Here is a 19,250-nt window from a genome sequence, read left to right on the forward strand (position 1 = left end):
TAGGCATAACCAAGGGATAACCCTGTTTAAGATAATACTTTTGATCAGGAAGCCAGCTGAAAATATCCAAGCTAGTGCATGTGGCCAAAACTGCCACGCAAGATCAGACATGATGAATTCCCATTGAACTGCAAACTGTGAAAAATATTACCTTTCTTTTTGTGCTCGGCAACTCCCAGGCGCCACTGGGGCAGAATTTTAGATCCCAGATGCAACCATGGTCGAGAGCAATGCCATAGGTCATTGTCGCTTTCGTGGAAGAGCTACAGAGAAAAAGTAACAAATGACACTAAGATTTCCGGGGCAGCCACCACCAAGAACGTGAAGCAAATATTAACAGCTTTGTGCACTCAAAATTTGAAACAAGCCTGCTAAATTGTAGTATCAGCAGCTCTCCAACCCTTTTTTTAGCCTTTCTTATAGCACAACTTTTTGCACATTGGGAAAAGATGGCAAATGTAATTTAGTTTTGCAAGGTTTTTACAAAACCTCCCAGAAGATAAAAATGTTTACACTTTGATTGTAAAGAAGAACTACTAAATTAACAAAGGTGCCATAGAGTAAAACAGATTCAAAGCTACAAATAAAACATAGGAGTAGCAGTTCCTCTGATCGTTTCTATGAGAATGTCCTATTACACCCAAGTTCTTTATGTAGTCGGAGGCAAATTGTGGATAAGAATTCCTCCATAGGTAACTCTGTATGTAGTAATTTTAGATACATTCTTTTAAACCACCAACATAAGTACAAAAGAACTGTAGTGCAGTAACCACCACACAGGTCAGGGGTAAGTAACACCCAGCACAGGCAATGCTGCATGATATTTTTAGGTTTCGCCTAAGCAGCACGCATTCGCTGCATAGGAGGGCCTTTAGCAGTCGCTCTGCTCATTTTCAAGCACACACTCATGCTTGTGCCGGCATCCACCTTGCGGGAGCGAGCAGGGGGGCGCCACAAGCACGAGTGCAGTGCTTGATAATGAGCAGACTGCGCGCGCACACACACCACTCCCGTGCTCACCTCCTGCTCCCCCTCTCTCTCACGCGCATTCCATATTTTCCTTCCTATCTGGGTGGAAATGCAATTTTCGTCCTTCCGAGACTGGCATTTGATGTGAACAAAGTATGGTTTCCACAGAGGATTGCCTTTCCACACTTCATGAAAGGGGGTTACGGCAAAAAATGTTTGTTGAAAGTGCAGTTTGTGCATCAGCCTGAATTGGGAAATGCTGTACGGCTTTAGGCGCAGAGACTCCGGTTTTGGGGCTGTGCATCTTGTAAAAACCCGGTCAACTGTATGACTTGTAATAAAACCTGTTCTGTTTTTTTAAAGCGCTCCAATACCTTTGGGTAATTTCCGCGATATATGAAAACGCATAAATAAAGATTGCATTCAGGATCCCTCTCCCTCGCCCCACAGACATTTCACCACCACTTTCTGCGTTCATTAATTAACCTGCACAATTAACGACGTCACCACCAACCACATCACTGATGGTGGGATTATATGCCGACAGGAAAGACACTGTAGGCTGTTGGCATGTGTCAAGAACTGCTTTTGATCTCATCTATGTCACCCTCATGCCAAATGTGAGACTGGCTACCCCAGTGCATTCTGGTAATTGCAGTCTCGGTGAAGGAGAATAGGTAATCAAGGCCCCCACTGTTCCCAGGTGGCTAGTATATTTAGGGTATAACATGCCTGTGCTGACTAATGTAGGCTTGAATTGCTGAGTCACTCCCTTTCACGCGTCTTTGACAGTGACTAATCAGCACTCAGTGTCTAATGATCAGGGGGCGGAGCTAGTGGCATGTAAGAACTCCTTACTGCTTGATGACGTTTATTTGTATTCTAGTGCTCAATTTATTAAGCAAACCACGTCATCAACAAAGGAAGACATAGGGCGTTAGGCACTATAAAAGTTACCAGTGGTGTGACCTTAAACATTCCCTTTAAGTGTCTCACCCTTACAGACTTACCTACGCATAGTGCCCACTTTAGGCGCAAGATCCCAGAGTCTTCACTGGTCAGGTCATCACTCCCTGCCTTTAATGGTTTCATTCAGGGTGCTATGCAGGGGCGACATTAGCGGTGTTATGAGAAGTCCTCTATGACGTCCTAGAGAGACACTTCAGATGTCATAGCTGGGGTGCATGACGTCATCCGTAAAGCTGTTGAATTCTTTTCTTGGCTTTCCTCCAAAGCACACCTCTCCCACCTCCAACACAGCATGGGCGCGCATAGCGGCATTTTCACTTTGAATTTGACTGCTTGCATTGTTGTTCGTTGGATTTCCTCAATAGCAGACCCTTCCCACCTCCCGACACAGTATGACTACGCGCCTTCATTTACTTATGTAAAACAAAGTACAATATCCTAACAGGTAATACTTGGTAGACAATTACGTATGTATGCTAAAAGCATTACAAGAACAAAAATAAGGGAGACTGTTATTCAATTGGTCTTGTGTTGTTATTCATCTTATATTTGGGAAGAATTATTATGCAGGGTCATATGCACAAGTTACTTACCTTGGGTAACGATATATCTGTAAGAAACGGTAGTTAGTATTAGATTCCTTACCTTAGAATATCCCCAGACGACAGACTGGATCCGGAAACTAATACCCCTGCGCGTCGGTAGGCGTCATCTGTGGCTCGGCGGCGTCGTTGGCGCCGGGATGACGTCGCCGGAGTACTTAGACGCCGCCCTCGCGCGCTGACGTCAGTTCTTGTACACAGCTTTTCCGCACCAGAAACACAGACCCATGATAAAAACCAACACTGGTGCCATGAAACTAGGGCCCTGAAAGGGGATGACCTTAACCCTAGATATCGGTTCGCTGAACGGGGAGGATGGGTGGGGCGGTAAAGAATCTAATACAAACTACTGTTTCTTACAGATATATTGTTACCGAAGGTAAGTAACTTGTACATCTGAAAGAAACAGGTTAGTATTAGATTCCTTACCTTAGAAAAGATACCCCAGCAATACCAACCCCGGTGGTGGGTCTGCGAACCAATATTCACACCAGAAAGGCCTGGAGAACAGAAAGGCCAAAGAAGCCATCCCTCCGGACTTGGCTGTCCAGGCAGTAGTGTCTTGCGAACGTGTGCAGCGAGGCCCAAGTAGCTGCCTGAGATAGTGTCCTGCAAGGGGACTCCCCGACCCAAGGCAGTAGTAGCCGCCGTGGCCCGAGAGGAATGGGCTCTCAGCCCAACTGGAGGCTTTTTAGCTAAAGAGTAGCATGCCTTGATACACAAGACGACCCATAAAGAGATGATCCGTTTGTGCACCGCCCGTCTCTTCTTAGCACCCACGTAATCAACAAAGACTTTGTCATCCACCCGGAACTGGCGTGTGCGATCTAAATAGAAAGAGAGTGCACGTTTTGGGTCCAGACGGTGGAGACGCTCTTCCTCTTTAGAGGGATGCGGAGGTGGAAAGAAGGTGGGCAAGGTGATGGACTGCTCGATGTGGAAGGCTGTGACTACCTTGGGCAGGAAAGAGGGTCTTTTCCGCAACACAACCTTGTCCGGATGGACAGAAAGAAAGGGAGGCTTGGATGAAAGAGCCTGGAGCTCATTCACTCTCCTGGCAGGGTTGTATGATGTTACAACGAATTCCGTTGCATGCCTTTACCACGCATGCGTTACAACGGAATTCCTTTCCCAAGCATCTCCTTTACCACGAAAATGCCTTTAACACTCACATTTTTACAACGTTTTTCATTGTGAAACTATGCATGTTATTGGCATTTTTATGTTAAAGGATATCTCCTATCACTGTAAATTAACCCTTATATTTTTCCACAGTGAAACCACCCCCTCATTCCTCCTTACCTCTCCACGTCCTTTCTTTCCAATCCCTTCCGATGCGACATCTCACGTCGTTTAGAGGAAACGGAAATGTCTTTCCGTTTCCTTTAACGACGCCGATTGCCTCCACATTTCTTCATCTATCTGAATCAGGTGAGTTTCTTTAGGGGGGGGGACACCCCCAACCCCCCCTTATTTAACCCACAATTTTTTTTGGGTGGTAGGGGGAGACCCCCCAAGCTCCCCCCCCCTTTTTTTTGTTTCCTTTTCGTGTAACCACGCATGCGTTGTAAAGCATGCGTGGTTATGGTTACTCGTGGAAACGGCCGCGTTGTTGTAGGTGATGGCAACCAGGAAAGCAGCCTTCAGGGTAAGAAGACGGGGAGGACAGTTATGAAGTGGCTCGAAGGGAGCGCACATCCGAAAAGTTAGTACAAGGTTCAAGTCCCACTGAGGCATCACGAAAGGAACAGGGGGGAACATATGAGTGATGCCCTTTAAGAATCTATTAACAACCGGGTACTTGAACAAAGAAGGCTGATCAGGTAGCCTTATGAATGGCAGAAAGGGCAGAAAGGTAGCCCTTGATAGTGCCCAGAGCAGAGCCCTGCTGGGCAAAAGAAAGAAGGAAGAGGAGACCCTCAGAAAGAGGGGCAGAAAGGGGATCCACAGCCTTTGCTGTGCACCATGCCACAAACGTGATCCACCTGCAGGCGTATACCGACTTTGAGGAGGGACGCCTGGCTGCCAGAATCAAATCACAAACTTCAGGAGGCAAGTCAAAAGGTCCCCTCTGCTCCAAAGTTGGCTGCTTTGGCTGTTATGCCACACCTTCTCCTTTGTCATTTCGACGTTAAAAAAACAAACAAAGTCTTGTACGATTATTCAAAGATGTTAAGAGTGTGTGGGCATGCCAGTGGGGAATAATGTACTGCATTGCTAAACACATAAAAGGTCCCAAAGGCGAGACCTATTGGCTATCCCAATGCTTGTTTAAAATACCTTTTGTATTGATTTTCAACGTGATTTTCAACGTCACCAAAGACAATGTGTGGTATAGTTTCCAAGTCACATTACCAAAGTAATTTCTCATTTTGGTGTTTCACAGATAAATGGCAGTAATTGTCTTCAATGTATCCCACCACATATATTCAAGGGCATTAGAAGCAATAGAATGAAAACAATCTCTGTCCCCCAGGGACATTTCACGGTATGGCATATTGTCAAGCATGGAAACCACTGCACATATCACCACCTGCCATCTTTCTATACATTTGCATTGGTCCTGGGACACATCATACATAGCTCATATGAGGACCACAATCCTTTAGATGTCCATCTCAACCACCCCCCAAAAAAAGCACGTCCTATCCCATTTTCTAAACTAAGTAGTTCCCACAAGGGATGCTATGAGCAAAGGAGGGTGTTGTCTATGCAGAAGACCATAATATTTCTCTTTTATCTGATCTCGTCAAACAGACTGTAGGGGTGTAAAGAAAGTAACTGTAACCTTAATGAGAAGGTCATTTTAATATTACTAATTAGACTTCCACTCGGCAGCCATCACACAGCTAATCACCCCTTTGCAACATCTATAGATCCTCCACTTCCCAGCATCAGAGCTGTTTCCTGAAAATGTGTATCAGAATATGTGAACAGTAGCCATGCAAAATGGCAGCCTGAGACAGGGACTGCACCTCCTACATAACTTTGCTGATAACGTAACAGTGTACATGCACAATCATCGGATGCAAGTAATCTACCTGCTTCAATTTATGACCTATACTTTGGACAATCCGGTGAAGAGAGAAGCATCTCGGTTCCCTCAAAGAAGCTCAACTGCTCAGATTACCTGCTCAAACAGTGATCAATGAAAATTTCTTCTCCATTAATAATGTTTCAGACAGATTTCAATTGCTTTGTGTAAGAAAGTGGCTTTATATATACGGGACCAAAGTAAGGTACAGTGTGTATAGAGTCCCCAGTCTCCAGAGGTATAATAGAGGTTAAAGTTAGATATAACTTTACTCTCTAAAGTGGTAGCTTGGTCGAGCAGTAAGGCAGTATCAGAGGACAGTGTAAAGCATTTGGTGTACACACTCAGTCAGCAAAAGGTTTCACACACTCAAAGACTGAACTCCAGGCCAATGGTTTTATATCAAACGATATCGTTTTTTTTATTTTAGAACCAACAGGTATCAAAATATACTTTTCCCAATATGAGTGACTTTAGGTAATTACTTTGCAAATAGGCAATTAGACTTTGTAAGTACAATAGCCACAGTGGTTGCAATAGGCAAAACAATTTAACATTCAGCTCAATGGGTTTTCCTACATAAATGCAGCTGATTACTTTAAGGATTATTTTTTTAACCACAGTACTGGAACCTGGATTCAGTCCCGGGACATAAGCTATAAACAGTTAAGTAAAAGCGTTTTGGTTACAGTTGTGATTTTTAAAGAATATAAATGTATTTTCAAAGTTGACACTTAGGAACTTTTCAGTGAAAACCAAGCAATGTTATCCTATGGGAGGAAATTCAAGTCACAGGTAAAGTGGGTTCTCGTTACTTTTGTAATCCAGGACTGGACTCCGAAGTCCAGCACTTGGATCTCTACCTAAGACAGGTAAGTAATTACGTTTTAGTAGTTGGTGCGATTTTTAATGAATATTTGTAGTTTGCAAAAACAATCAATGGTTTCCTATGGAAGAAAATTCAGGCTACTAGTAAGTTCAGCTATGATTACTTTTGCGGTTCAGTAATGGGCTAAAAGCTACAGTACTGGCTTCTCTCCTAACCACAGGTGAGTAATTCGGAATTAGTTATTCGGCTGATTTTAGATGAATATTTTAAAGGTTCACAACTTCACACTTAGAAGATTTTTAGAGTCAAACCAGTCAATGTTATCCTATGGAAGTAAAGTGAGTTATCGGTTTTCAGGTGAGTACTCGACTGGTGAAGTTAAGGTTCTGGACATATACTCAGGGGTCTCCCAGGGTCGGAAAGGTACAGTAGTTACACCCTCAGCGGCACAGGGGCAGCAGGGTGCCGAGAGAGTAGGCCCAATGCAAATGGAGGGTATGGGGCCTTCGGTTGGTGGCTGCAAGCAAGCAGGCCAGGCGGCTGTGGGAGCGGGGCTCCTGGTCACTTACTCAGGGCAAGTGGGGAAGCAGAGAAGTGTAGTAGTTGCACTTCCAGCGGCACTCGGGCGGCTAGGTGTAGGGTGCTTTTGAGCCGTCGGGTGCTCAATGTTATCCAAATGGGAAAGTTAAAAGATGAACAAAGGCTGCAGACTCTGGGACGGAGATTCTTCAGGTGCGACCACCACTTCGAGAGGTAAATTGGGATCTTGGGGAAGAGGTAGGTATACCAAAGGAAGGCACAGGGAGCCTCAGGGCGCCGGCTGCAGGGGTGCCTTTTGGGGTTGGGAAATCTTACCCTCAGCTGGTCGCGGATGGAGGGGTCCCTGGTTCTGAGGCTGCGGGCGTCGTCAGGGTCGTCAAGGAGGGTCTTTGGGCACTGGACTTCGGGTCCCAATCGCCGGGGGAAAGTCCTCGTGGCCTTGGATCACTCAGGCACTGGTCGGGCTCGACGGGTGCAGAGTGGGCTGGATTCGCGGTTCCAGGCTGGTAACAGGGGTATTGCTGTTAGAGCAGAACCACTGCTCGTGTGATTCCCAGTCTTTCGGAAGGTTCAAGGCAGGCAGGTCCTCCGGGATTTTCAAGGTTGCTGTCCGCAGGACACGCCAGAGTTTCGCAGGAGCAGGTTAAAGGATAACCAGGCCTGCAAGGTTCTGGGGCCAAGTCAGTGGGGGTCGTCCTTTTGTTAGCAGCTGCAAGTCAGGTCTTCTTGTTTCTTGTTCATCTTGTTTCTATCGGGATCTGAGGAAGGAAGGTTCAGGGTGCCCCTAAAAACTAGATTTATGGGCGTTACAGATAGGGCATTGGCAGGGACCAATGGGTCCCTGTCCTAGGGTGAGTACACCCCCTAGCCTGCTCCTCTCCTGTGGGAGGGGGCAGGAGCCTAGCTCTGATTGGGCAGAGCTTTCCATCCTCAAGATGGCAGGAGCCCGGAGTTGGGCTTCACCTCGCCTCTCCCACCTGAGGGGTGGAGTTGGCATAGGCTGGCACACCCCCTTTTCACACCCCCTTTCCTCACTTAGGTTTTCGCGCTGTTGCACAAGTTACTTACCTTCGGCAACAATATATCTGTAAGAAACAGTAGTTAGTGTTAGATTCCTTAACTTAGAATATCCCCAGGCGTCAGACTGGATCCGGAAAGTTTTGCGTAGCAGTACCCTTGCGCGTCGGTAGGCGTCGTCTGCGGCTCCGCGTCCGGCGTCGTGATCGCCAGAATGATGTTGGAGTACTTAGACGGCGCCCTCGCGAGCTGATGTCAGTTCTTGTACATAGCTTTCCGCGCCAGGACCGCAGAGCCATGCCAGAGACCGACACTGGTGCCATGAAACTAGGGCCCTCAAAGGGAAATACCTTAACCCTAGATATCAGTTAGCAGAACGGGGAGGATGGGTGGGGGGTAAGGAATCTAACACTAACTACTGTTTCTCACAGATATATCGTTACTGAAGGTAAGTTGTCTTGTGTATTGGTTTCACCTTTGCACTGTGTTAAGTTGGCATGTGCTACTTAGAGTTTTAAATGCCATTTTTCCTTTCCTGCTACAACTGCACAAGACACATTTTGTTATTAATGCTTTTCGCCTAGTTAGGTATTTTGCTTTACACGAGAATAACATGTTTGCTTATAATATTAGTCTTGCTTGGTAAGCTATGTTTGTACAGGGAGTGCCGAGGCCTTTCAAGGTTATTTCAGCTCAGCGCTTATTGTTTGGATTGATCAGTGCACAGAGTAGACATAATATGGATGCAGCTGTGGCCAACTTTGGGTTTAGGCGCGAATGATACTGCACTGCGCAAGGCAGGAGACACACACTTGATGAATATCCGTATGCAGAGTGTTGGTGTAGGAGATGATGTGATCCATTTCCACTGAACCCAAAGGTATGGGCCCGTCCTTCTAAACCCAAAGAGACCTTCTGTAGATATAATATAATATACTAGCTAGGGAGGGTAAACTGAGGTTCTATTTAGACCTGTTTCCTTTAGCATTTTAACATGCTTTCACCCTTTGTATTTTATGGAATAGTAACTTGATCTTGATCTTTATAATATGTTTGCTTGTATTAGCCAAGATACTGAGTTTGAGAACACTGCATTAGAAATAAACATTTCAAACTCGCACGTGTCCTCATTGACTCCTCGTTCTGGATTGATATGTTAGTATAACGAAAGAGTGTTCCTGTGTTCCACGTTGTAGGAGAGTAGGGTCTGCAATCCTATGATCACCCAGATTATTTGCTTTTGTTTCACTGGTTTACGACTTTCCCTGGCTGTGGGCCTGCCAATCAGACCCACAGCCTAGCTGTTCTCTCACTAAATTGACATGTGTACCTTAGGTGCATTATCCAATTGGGACTGGGCCACCTTATCAGACCCTGTAACTCAGGGCATAGGTGTACCCAGGGCCTACCAGGGGCTGAAGCATGTATTATGCCACCCCTGGATGGCCATCTAAATCTGACACAACTGGCTGCACGACAGCTGGGGCAAGGTGGTGTACTCACCCTTTGCTTTAGATATAGTATACCTATATCTAACCCTAAAAATGGACACACAGATTCCTATCAGTCACTCCTATGGCAGGCCTTGACAATCCTGAAGGCAGAGTGCTTGGAATCGTGTGAAATGGTGCTCTGGCATGAGCTGAGCCCGTTTGCAGCTTGCGGAACCAAGTCCTAATAGCTGTTCCATGATAACGCATACCATATACTCTTAAGTGCATTATAATCCTCGCGGTTAAATGCTATCTTTGGTATTGCTTTATCAAAACATGTCGAGTAAGGTGTCATACGAATTGGAATACTAACCCCTCGCCAATTCTGGCGACCGGGTTAGCATTCCACCCTTCTAGAGGGACACGACATGTATGTAACTGTGAACCCCGGTTAAAGTTAAACGAAGCCTCAGCTCCACAAAATGGATGCTGCCACCACAGACACGAGTCTGACCTCCTGCTGCTGGGAGTCCTTCCAGCGAGGAGAGCTTGGACAAAGGGTTTCCTGTCCGGGGCGGTGCTAGCACCATCCCAGACAGGGTTTTGTGTATCCTGGGTAGGCAGGGCTTTACAGGAAGGTGACTGCTGAGTGGCACCCCGGTGCTCACTACGCATCTGCCGGCTAGAACCAGTTCCAGGGGCACACCAGCCCCTGGCCTGGGGAAAGTCCGGCATGGGAGAGGGGTGTAACCACCCCCCTTCCTGGTCCCACCACTAGGGCAGGACCTAGTCGCGTACCCACCCCTTTCTTTAGGATAAAGGCAGGAGCGGGGACCCTTCCAAATTAGATCATCTTTGAATCAAGAAACTACTTTCTACGAAAGGAACTCTCGACTTCTTCTCAAGATTTCTCCCTTGTGGCTAAGGAGTAGTCACCCTGCATCCGCAGGCACCATCTAAGAACTCTGCGGTTTGCTGCACGTCCTTCCTCTGGAATCCGACCGACCAGCACGACGAGACCCGGCTTCCCTGGCACCTCTGACCTCTACCTATCTCTACAGCTAAGCTGAGAACCGTAGGTGCGACGAGACCTCGAGGGACCGGCCATCATCAGAACTGCACGACTTCTATCCAGCACGACCGCCGAGGGTTTCTCTGGTGAGTGCTTTGGGGTCCGAGAAGCCCCGACCCTGAGCAGCTCCAGCACCGAAGTCCAGCCTCCCAGCATCCACGAGATCTGCGTGGGGCCCTTCTGCTTTTTGCTGCTCACCGCGTTGTTTGGCTACTAGCCCGCTGGCTTGTGGCCTTCCTAACGACGCCCGACGACATCACCACTGCTGGTCTGGTTGCTCCAGACTGGTCCTTGCTCCCTTCCAAAAGAGGAGCACCCCGGACCCTCCTGGTCCACTCCAGACGCCATTTTAGGTCCACCGCATGGGCTTGAATTTGCCAAGACTTGTTGCCCCAATCCTGGGTCCAGCGACGTCGACAGCATCATCCATCGTGGGACAGCTCGCACCTCCATCCTGGTCGCCGACAACGCCTCCTGGTCCGTGAGACTGCAGAGCCCAGCGTCGCCCACTCACCTAGTCGAGGTGACTACCATCCGGTGCCCTCCTGGTGCCACCTGACTAATGGCTAGTAGTCACGAACTTGGTCCCCTCTGCTTTCAGGTGTCATCCATCTTCGATTCAGGCTTGGATCAACTCGAACTATCTTCACTGGTCGCCTGCCAGCAACTTCTTTCTTCAGGCTCCTGGTTTGTCTACGAGGATTCCCGACGTCTTTTGAGACATATGCAGCTGCAGCCCCTGGGCTAGGTAAACTCGGCATTTCGGTGCCCCAGCATAGCCTCACTATCCAGGGGTCAGGATCCACTGTCGTTTTCGATCTACCTTATCGGGTTCGCCCGAGAACACTAACTTTGTGAAATCTAGCTACCATAGCCTTTGTCCCGCATCCCGCGTGAGAGTGCACACTCTGCACCCGAGTCCCCTAGGCCTCCTACTAGTAATCTGAAGGTTCAGTAACGTAGTCCTAACGATTCCAAAGCCTATTAGTATAGTACTTACCTGCTAGTAATTTCGCATTCCACTTTCAGAGTATATGGTTTTTCGTGCCCCTCGGGCATTTGTGTAAATTGTGCAACTTGAAGTATTTTCATAAGAGTTTTTGTTGTGTGCTTAGTACCCTGTCCTCATAAAGAGTACAGGGCTGTTGTGATTCTAATAAATACACTGTTTATTTTCATAACACTTGTGTGGTGTCCTTTCACTTGGTGTTCAAGGGGTATATGTGATGGTATAACAGCTGGCTTAACACGCCCTCTAGAGTTTAGCCCGAAGACTGCTCGTATCCACGCTACTAGGATAGCTGGTCTATGGTTGACTTACAACCAATCACCATAAGGGTCGTTTGGACTGATGCATAGTGATCACTAGAATAGTGAGCACTGCATATCAGGCCAACTTCTCACACACGTTTCCTGAGGTGTTCGAAGTAATGTAATGTTATGTAATGTAAAATACATTTCTATAGCGCTACTACCACTCCAAGGAGCAACTTGGTGCTTAATACCAGCCCAGATGGAACAGGTCGGTTAGCTGAAGCAGTTCGAAGAACACTACACCTCTTTACACTAGATCTTTACAAGCAGCATCACTAAGAGAGAAAACCCAGGTCTTCAGAGCTTTCCTGAAGTGGGATTCTGTTGAGATTTGCCGAAGCTGAGGAGGCAATTTGTTCCATGCTCTGGAACCCAAGACAGCAAGAGATTTCCCACCTTTGGTAACAAGCCTGAATTTTGGAGTTACTAATAAATTCTGGTTAGAGGACCTCAAACTTTGAACGGGTAAGTAGCGTTTAAAGCCTTTTGACAGATACCTGGGCCCTTGTAAATGAAAGGCTCTAAAAGTGATAACTAGAATTTTAAATAGAATACGCCTATGTATTGGAAGCCAATGAAGGGCATTAAGTGCAGCCGAGGCAGATGACTTTCTGGGCCAGCCAAGGACCAGGCGAGCGATGGCATGCTGGACCATCTGCAGCCTGTGGAGCACAGATTTATTCGCTCCCGCATACAGGCTGTTGCAGTAGTCCAGTCTTGATGTTATGAGCGCCACCGCTACCGTTTTCCTTGCTGACAATGGGAGAAGGTCAAAAAAATTTCTAAGAGTTCTGATGAACCAATTGCTTGTTGCTTGAATGACAATAAGTCATCAAACTTAACGCCCAAATTACGGGCAGAGGAGATGGTATTAGCAGGGGATTCAGCATCTTCAGGCCACCACTGTTTGGGAGAGAACAAATTTTGGGGACCAAACGGCAAGATTTCAGTTTTCCCCGAATTGCATTTGAGATGGTTGATCTTCATCCACTCAAATGTGGCAGTGAGGCAGTTTTTAAGATTTTCATCAGCTTCAGACAGCTCCCTGTCCAGTACCAGGATAAGCTGCGTATCATCAGCGTAAGATATTGTGCTAATCTGGTAAGAGGAGATAAGCTCAATCAGGGGGACCATATATAGATTGAAAAGTACAGGGCTCAGACTAGAGCCCTGAGGGACCCCTGTACTGATAGATTTTTGTTCAGAGTTAAATTCTACCAATACCGTGACTTGACGTCTTTGGTTGAGGAAATTTTTGAACCAAGTCAGCGCTACTCCTCTAATCCCCGAGTTAAGTAGGCGGTCAACCAAGATTGTATGTGAGACCGTATCGAAGGCCGCCGATAGGTCGAGTAATATCAGGACGCCCTTCTTCCCTTGGTCCATAGCGGTTCGCAGGGTCTCTGCCGAAAACAGGAGGGCAGATTCTGTAGAGTGTTTGGACCTAAAGACTGATTGGTTGGCGTGCAAGATGTTATTATCTTCTAGGAATTTCGTGAGTTGTTTGTTAACAAAAGATTCGGTCAGTTTAAACACCAATGGGAGCAATGAAATGGGACGCAAGTTAGAAAGAATGGTTGGATCAGGTAAAGACTTTTTCTGAAGGGGCTGCTAATTTCCAATCACAGGGAATCTCAGCTGTGACAAGTGACGAGTTGATGATGCCATTAATAATAGGGTTTACCTCTTTGACCAAAGCTTTTAGAAACAGAGGAGGACAAGGGTCAAAGGGAGAGCCAGATTTGCTAGATAGGATGGCCTGATGTGACTCCTCTAAGGAAATGGGGGCAAATACGTTATAACAGGTCTTGTTAGAATTATTCTCCCTGCTTAGCTCCACCCTTTCTTTATCAGAGGAAGTCAATATCGGTTGGGGAAAATCCTTAACAATGTCTAGAAAATTCTTTTCGAAGTAATTGGCAATGGAGTTGCAGAGAGACAGGGAAGGGGGAATTTCCTCTAAAAGTCCATGTTCTGGGTAGTCTAAATTATTGGGGTTTTGTAAGTACCAATGAGACACTGATTGCAAGTCTGGTAGGGGATTTTGGATACGAAGGTGAGTTTTGGCACACCTTAATTCACTGAGGTTCTAAGTCTCTATGCACAGTTCTGTATAGGAGCAGAATTCCCTGCTACATGACGCCCGATCGTTGGTGGCCTTATTACATGACACTTGAGTAGTACTTATATCGGTCCTTAACACCCTTCGCTATTGTTTCCGGAAAACAGTAGTGTCGGACAAACCTGCCTATATTAATATAGGTTCTTTCAAGCTTGATTCTTTCAAAACGGTTTCCTTGAATTACAGCCCAGTTGTGCTACGTATTTTTGTTGTACCTTTCTCTTTCTGTGTCACTATGGCCGCAGTGGACATTCCGCAACATAGTCGCATTGCGATGCGCAATCACTTGCAGAATTATCAGGTCCCCGTGGATGGCATGGCCGTGATTATGCTGGTGAGTGCAGAGGTGGCTTACCCATACGAAATATTTTATTCGTGGGTGACCTTCCCAGCTGTGAACGCTAATACCAATGTGTTCGACACGTACACTCCCACTGCTGTGCCGCTGGACTATGGTCCGTATAGGACACAGGAAGTTCCGATTGATGCTTGGCAGCACTGAGTTTGGTTTAATGGCTTCCTACCCCACCCTTTAACAACTCCGAGGTTAGGTCCCTTGTCCATTCCAGGCGCGACTTGGCCTGTTTTGGCTGGATTTACACCTCATCCTCAGCACGGGGCGTGTTCCGTTGCGGAGTTAAGACGACTACATGTAGTCGCTATTTATGTAATTAGGTCGTTAGTGCAATACATTACCTGCAATCTCCCAGGCGGGGCCCCAGGAGGTGCGGCTCTTCCTGCTGGACAGGGCGGAATGAAACGTAGCCCTGTAATGGTCAACGCTGTGATGGGCAAGCGCCCCCAGGATAAGGATGAATTTCCTTTCTGGCTTGCCGAGAAGTTTGACCAGCTGGAAGCAGTATTTCCTAACACGACTCCTGGTGAAAAACACAGGATTCTGACAATTAGTATGCCTAAGGACTTGACCCCAGAAATTGGTGACTGTGAGTCGTGGGGAAAGATCTTTGCGGCAGTTTATGCGAGGTGCTTTGGCAGTCCGTCCATGACTGTCCTTCCGACTGTCATTAAACGTGTTCAGGATGAGCAGGGACCTGAGGCAGCGGTTGAATTGGGTATGCGCCTATGCAGCTCCTTTGATCTAGTTTCCGATCTCATACTTGCGAATGTCAAGCGGGATGCAGTGAGCTTTCAGGTGTCCAATGCAATTCAGGCGGTTCCCGATGCCGACAACCCCGTCAGTTACCAAGGATTATTGTGGTGGCTTATAAGACCGTGGGCCGCAATAGCGTGGGTGTCAAGCCTTTTTCCACTAAGGAGAAAAAGCAGCCCCAAGGGCCGAAGTCAGAGAATGACGATCAGCCCAAGACCAAAAAACAAAATTGGCCGAAAAAACAGAAACAGGGTAAACAATAGCAAAAGCAGAAACAGGAGTCTCGTCCTGCGTCTCCAGTGCCTGCGCCTACAGAACGTATTTATGACTTGCGCGATCGCGCGACGATAAAATCACCTGATCATTTTCAGGTTTCTGAACAACGCTCTCCTCGTTCTTTTCAGGACATATCGGCCTCATCGACCAGTGGTGAAGGAGGCGGGGGCGGCGGCAGAGGTCGGGGTGGCCAGCAGGTACGCGACCAGCCCCGCCCAAAAGATGGTAAAGGCAAGCAGGACGATTCAACACCGAAGAGACCCCAGTTTCAGAAAAAGAAAGTTGCTGCTTTAACAGCGAGATATGCCACAGATAGTGAGAATGCAGCTTCAGAATCAGACATGGGCTCTGACCTTGCTGGACAGCGCGGCGGAGATTACCATAGTACGAGAGGCCCTGAGTCCGCTACCAAAGGTGACAGCGACTGATCAATATGTTGTTTTGGAGACAGCTGATACTAGAGTAGCTCCCCCTGATAGACTTTATGAAATAGTCCTTTTAATTGAAGTTGAGATACAACATACAATCAAGGGGGTATTTTGGGAGAATCTTACAACTACATATGACATTTTGTTAGCAGAGGCTGACTGGCCCCCACCTTTTGTGCTCGCAGCTCCGAGAGGGGAGGAGGTGATCCTCCCTAGTTTCACGCACACGGTCTCGAAAGAGCATGCGCTGAATTTTGCAGAAGAGTGGGCTAAGGCTCTTGCGCCGGCTTTGTACCGTACACAGTGTGGTTGGGATAAATTTTCCCCACACCACGAGATTCCTTTACGGTCTATGCCACAGCCTCAACCTCAATATCCCTTCCGGCGAGAAGCTAAGGCTTCCGTCGCGGGAATCCTTGAACAATTGGAATTTCAAGGTGTGATTGAAACTTGTGTGTCACCGATGAATAACCCTCTTTTTACTGTGCCCATGCCTGACGGTTCGTACCGTTTGGTATTTGGATTACCGGCATTTGAACTCGCATTGCCGTACCTGTGCAGTACAGAATACCCACGGCTCTGCCCTTGTGGATGGTCTGGTGCGTAAACGGTTTCAAACTACACTGGACATATCCAACGTTTTTTTTGCCCACAATTTGGACGGACTGAGTTCCCAGTGGACCAGTTTTATCTGTGGCGGCAAACAACGCCACTATACTTGTTTACCTATGGGCTATAAGAATAGTCCAGGCGTGTTTGCTGCCGGTATTGTCTCTCTTTTAGAGAGTATGGACACTGATGCGTGTTCGTATGTGGATGACGTATATCTCACAGACGACGAACTTTGGGCGCATCTGTGTCGCGTTGACCGCATAATTTGTAACTTTGCAGACTTCGGTTACAAATTTAACTTCGCAAAGTCCCACATTGAGAGTACACAGTGTTGTTCCTGGGCTAGGTCGAGGATTGGCCCCTCACTTCTTGGAGAAATGCGCACAACTGCGAGCTCCTACAACTCTGAAAAAGTTACAGTCCTTGCTGGGATTTTTGAATTTCAGGCGTACTTATATTCCCAAATATGCCCAGGGTATCAAGCCTTTGTATGCTTTGATAAAACCTACTTATACCAAATCTTGCTGGCTGCCGGAACATTCAGCTATTTTGTAATCTTTGCAAGCTGATCTTCTAGAATCTAAGATCTTGCTGACCCGTGATAACCACACCAACCTAGTAATAGGAATCATCCCTGGGGCGGTGGGATTCACGTACCTTACTTTTAACAAAGGAGACACAGTACCTATTGCTTACAAGTCACACTTGTACACTTCGGCTGAAATACGGTTTTCCTCTGTGGAAAAAGTTTTAAAAGCAGTGCAAATGGCGATTCTCAAGGAACGTGCACTGTCACAGGGAAAACGCATGTTGGTTGTTACCCCGTTTCCTGCATTCGAGGCAGTGACGAAAGCCAGTGTACCTAATTCTAATGCTTTGCACCCTCGGTGGATACAATGGGCAGCATCTTTGATGTCTCTGGATGTCACATTTATTTTTGATGCCTCCTTACAGTCGCAGGAGTTTTTGCAGTATGAATTTGTTCATCCTGCCCCTTTGGCTATGCGGCCTTTGGAGGACTTCCATTGCATCATATACACTGATGGTTCTGCGCAGGTTGCGCATGGATCTAAACATGCATACGTTTCCGCTTGCGCTATTGTGGTAGGTGCCATGGTGAATGACGACTTCAAGTCCATAAGGTAAATTTTCTCCCTATGGCCAATTTCGGCGCCTCAGGCGCAATTATACTGATGTGTCAGATTTCAGAACACAGGCTGGTGATCTAAGAGAGAAGTTGAAACTACGACAATACCCCATCAAAATCATTGACAAGGCAATGAAAAGAGCAAAGAACAATAATAGAGGGGCTCTTTTGGAAGAACGACAAAAATAATCCACTGAAGTCTAACAACCAATCTGTGTAACGACTTATAACACCATGTCAAATGAAGTCTCTAAGATCGTCAACAAACATTGGGGCATACTGACATGTGGCAAACTTGACTTTGAAAAACCCATGTTCGCTCACCGAAGAGGACGGAACCTCAGGGACATGTTAGTACATACTAGACCCAAACCACCACCTTTGGTGATCCAACCATCCATAGGAGTACAAGGACATTTTCCTGCGGTAACTGCAGCAGCTGCCACCTCACACAAAAAAGCACCAGACTCACTTTCCGTAATGGATCCACCTGGGAACAAAGGAGGATGACAAACTAACTCCAAAAATGTGATTTACCTTATCACTTGCCCCTGTGGCATGGAGTATGTGGGCATAACCACCAGGGCTGTAAAAACGCGAATGAACGAACACAAAACCAACGTACGCTGCAAGAAAAGCACAACTAAAATGGCCACGCATTTCCTCACAGCACAACACTGTGTGAATGATCTAAAGTGGACAGTCATTGAACAGTTACCTTCAGAGGCGGGCCTCTTTCAGAGGGAACAACGATGGGTGTTCCGTCTTGGCACACACAATACAGGCCTGAATGATGAGGTTCCATGGGGACAACTCTCCCACTAAAAACTGACTTATTATTAAAACAACATCTCTTCAGGAACAGTAAGATATCCCAACATTACAATCTAGTGATGTCCCTAAATGATAACCAAAACTTTGAAATTCATACTAATCACCGTTATCCCAGTCGTAAGTCGCTGAGCCTAGCACAACCTACAATACAGCCCGATTTGTGGAAGTCTGCAATGAACATACAGCTGTTACCTAATCGGAACGGATCTCCGCTAAAACAAATTGCTCAAATGGTAGACCAGCGCCGGCTCCCGGCACGCATGCGCGAAGGACCACCGGCAGTCTTCGCGCATGCGCGTAGACTAAGACACGCATGTGTATAGCTGCTTAGCTACTGATGTCTCCTTTGGACACACGGAGACGCAGGATCATGATCGGACATGCCGTACAAGGGCATGTAATTATCCTGTTCACAACGGAATACCCATATTTGGTCATGTTTTCACTTCCGCAACGGCATGTAATTAACCTGTCAACATCGGAATACCCATACTTGGTCATTTTCACATTTCCGATCGCTCAGACAAACAATTAAGAGCCGGGTATAAAAAGTGTTTGCCGCTTGTTCTCCTCACATCAGCGGAGCAGCGTGTGGGGTAAGACGGTGAATAGTATGTCCCGAACCTGTGAGTATGAAACAGAAAAACAATCATTTCTTAAAACCAACCAAGTAAGTGAGATTGTACTCTTATCCCTATACTATCTCTCACTTCAGATTGCATTAAAGCAACACCCCAGAAGTTCCTATTGCTCATGAAGCAGGCAAGCAAGCTTCATAAGTAAGACCCAGACTTCCAGTAAATTCTAGTAATTTATGTATCTTTGTTGCATGTTTTGTTAGTGTCTTTTTATTTACAGGGCTTATTCAAGCACATGGTATGGCTCCAGGTGACTGCACCTGCTTGAACTACCCGGTACATGGGTGACCATCTCTTTGTTTC

The 19,250-nt window shown here is 46.7% G+C and overlaps 1 protein-coding gene across 2 annotated transcripts in view; it reads right to left on the reverse strand.

The window, feature by feature from the left end:
* Positions 1-19,250, reverse strand: part of GTF3C2 (general transcription factor IIIC subunit 2) — a 908,247-nt gene that overhangs the window by 649,858 nt on the left and 239,139 nt on the right. For both annotated transcript variants that reach the window (XM_086928162.1, XM_086928163.1), the window contains exon 9: positions 152-263. In XM_086928162.1, the coding sequence (XP_086784288.1) occupies positions 152-263 (112 nt within the window). The remainder of the gene's footprint in view (positions 1-151; positions 264-19,250) is intronic.

Source organism: Lissotriton vulgaris, chromosome 6 (genome assembly GCF_964263255.1).
Source record: "Lissotriton vulgaris chromosome 6, aLisVul1.2, whole genome shotgun sequence".
In the NCBI taxonomy this organism is placed as follows: domain Eukaryota; kingdom Metazoa; phylum Chordata; class Amphibia; order Caudata; family Salamandridae; genus Lissotriton; species Lissotriton vulgaris.